The following is a 2,798-nucleotide window of genomic DNA, read 5'->3' as shown; positions in this document are numbered from 1 at the left end:
TTTTATCAGTTAAGTTGTTTATGTCTTTGCATGGCATTGAGTTATTCTGTTGAGTCAGGTTTCCGCTGAGTTAAGAAAGCCAGGCCAAGGGTTCGCTTGGGGCCAGCAATGGTCTCCGAGTGCCGGTCCCGCCCAGGGTGTAGGCTCGGGGCGTGACAAACTTGGTATCAGAGCACAGAGTTCAAGAGTCCTAGGGAGTCTATGAAGCCGTGTCTGTAGAGTCCTAGTTATCGGTGTGAAGCGCGCCACATCTATAATTGGGAGGCTACAACATTTAGGAAGATTTCTCACTTCTTTCACACTCATCTCGTGCGTTAGAGTTTATCTCTAGAAAGTTTCTTTCTAATCCGTGCTTGCGCGTGTTTTCAGATAGTCATGCCTCTATGAAGAGTTGGTAGAGGGCGTCTTCCTAGACGTTATGTTGATGAGCAAGAGTTACCTTATGCACCTGGAGTGCAAGATCAAGGGGAAGTTTCTAATGCCGAGTTCAGAGAGGCAATTAGGATGTTGAGTCAAGCTGTAACTAATCAAATTGGTCAGCAAAGGGGAGCTCGACAGGAAGGAGCAAACACTTCTCAGATTCGTGAGTTCTTGGGGATGAATGTTTTGGTAAGTTTCTCTCTCTTTTAAAATAAGTTCACATTAACTGATCGTATCTTGGATTATGAGTAGCTAAATACCCTACTTCTAGGGTTGTGGCTACATGATGATTGTAATCTATTAAGTTTTCATTGGGTGAATGTCAATTATCATATGAATCTTTCTTATGTTCTTGTTTTTTTTGTATTTCGTGACTGATCACCATTGAAATAAATATATTGTCCAAATTGAACTCGGGAGAGGAATAATAAGATAGAACTTGGGACAAAAAGAGCATGATTAATTCTTAATAACTAGGGTTAATTTGTATCTAGGATAGGGATATACCTAGAAACCATGCTTGGGTCACTATACAGGAAGAAATCGTAATGCTCGATACTTAATCCATCATATCCCCGTCAACGATGTAGTTAGGGTGTTATTTATCGTAGGCGATTAGAGGTTGGGAGACCATGATCATACATTTAACCCTGTGATTCATTGATTTGATAGTTGATATATACCTATTTAAATGATAGTAATTGCATGAATCCTAATAAAAGTTGCAGCCCTAGACTTTACCCAATCACTGTTTTTATATCCTTGAAATTGAATCGCGTTTGTTACATTTTGTTACAATCTTAGAATTAGAGCATAAATCACTTTTGAAATCTTCACAACACTCGTGCTTAGCTGAAAGTTAGAGAAACTAAGTGTTTCTAAGCATAAGTCCCCGTGGGTACGATACCCAGCTCTTTGTAAGAGCCACTTTAATACTTGAACGACCACGTGCACTTGCGTGTGCGATTTGGACGCAACAGTGACCACCACAATAGATAAATTTTATTTCTTGATTATCTTAAAACATCATTTGGAACTTCCATGTACTCTCTGACAAAGCTTTTCTAATTCTTCTTTGGATCTCTAACTCTTCTATTTGTCTTGTTCTATAGCTGCTTGCATGAAGGACCAACTTCATGTGAAATTTATCATCATTCCAACTAAAGAAATTAAGAGCTATGGCGTTGATCAACATTTTACATACAAGATAATTTGATAGTTTGGAACTTATATTTCTTTTGTAATTCTCATCTTTTACTGATACATTTGATAATCGGAGCCATTTTCTTGCACTATAGTTCTATCAAATATAAGCTATAGATTGTAGTCGAGGGGTTGTTTTCGATAGAACCCCGATTTAATAAAAAATTAAAAAATTCAAAGCAGTTTAAAGAGGAAGGGCTATTTTAATTAAAGTTTTCTTTTTTTACTAATTCATGCTCTAAGATTGTCGCACTTGCTAAAATACCAGTATAGTTTTTTTGTTTATGTGTATTTCAATTTTAGGAAAATTTATTTAAAAAAGAAGACAATTCAGTGAATGCTCACTAACAATTGTGATAGTGCAATGCATGGTAGTGAAAATTTTGAGTTCTCAAGGAGTGTACGTTATTTTGATTAAAAATCTTTTTATTTGATTGTGAAAGCACTTAGTTGTGGAGAAGAGCAGGACAATTTTGTTTGGCCAATTGAAGTTCCCTTAACTGGGAAGATTTGTCTACCAAAGAGCCGTTGCAATGTGGAGACTGTAAGAAAATGTCAACTTGTCTATTATGCCTACAATTACAAGAAGGTAGACGAACGAGGCTTCAAGGTGAGTGTTTTACCTCCGTTAAGCTTTTTATATGTACTTTGAATAAATAATATGTTCTTGAGTATGTATTTGTTTATGATAATCAAACTATAAAGAGAAAAGTCATAATTGTTCGTACAAAATGATACACGTTGGGCCCGTGCATAGGACGTGCATTTTACAACTCAAAGTAACAATGTTGGTTCGTCTTCTCGGTCACATGATCGTGAAATGCAAATTCTACGTGAGAAAATTGTACGTACTATGTGAAGGATTATATAAAAGACTAGTACACTACAATTTATGTTCAATTTTTTTTATTGAATTAAAGTTTGATGAATTAAAGTTAGATGAAACAGTTACTTAAGTGGAGAACAAATAGCTATGTAATAATTTATTATTCAATTCTATAATTTTTTGTTTATTTGGTAAGATTGAATAAACAATTGGGGCTATTTTAATAGTTTTACAATTATGGTATTCTTATGTTTATGAGAAAATATACAACACAAAAATTTCACATCGCATGTCCAAACAAAACTTCAATTTCATCTCATAATTCCATATTATGATATCATATCATGAT

At 35.1% G+C, this 2,798-nt stretch overlaps 1 protein-coding gene across 1 annotated transcript in view; it reads left to right on the top strand.

Annotated features, from left to right (window-relative positions):
• LOC107063089 (prostatic spermine-binding protein-like) overlaps positions 1 to 2,798 on the top strand; it is an 11,477-nt gene that overhangs the window by 3,310 nt on the left and 5,369 nt on the right. Inside the window, exon 2 of the mRNA XM_015314525.1 lies at positions 390 to 583. Within this exon, the coding sequence (XP_015170011.1) occupies positions 390 to 583 (194 nt within the window). The remainder of the gene's footprint in view (positions 1 to 389; positions 584 to 2,798) is intronic.

The sequence above is a fragment of the Solanum tuberosum genome, unplaced genomic scaffold, assembly GCF_000226075.1.
Source record: "Solanum tuberosum cultivar DM 1-3 516 R44 unplaced genomic scaffold, SolTub_3.0 scf00304, whole genome shotgun sequence".
NCBI classification, from domain to species: Eukaryota; Viridiplantae; Streptophyta; class Magnoliopsida; order Solanales; family Solanaceae; genus Solanum; species Solanum tuberosum.
Note: the sequence above shows the minus strand (reverse complement) of the source record. Positions and strands in the feature narration are given on the sequence as shown.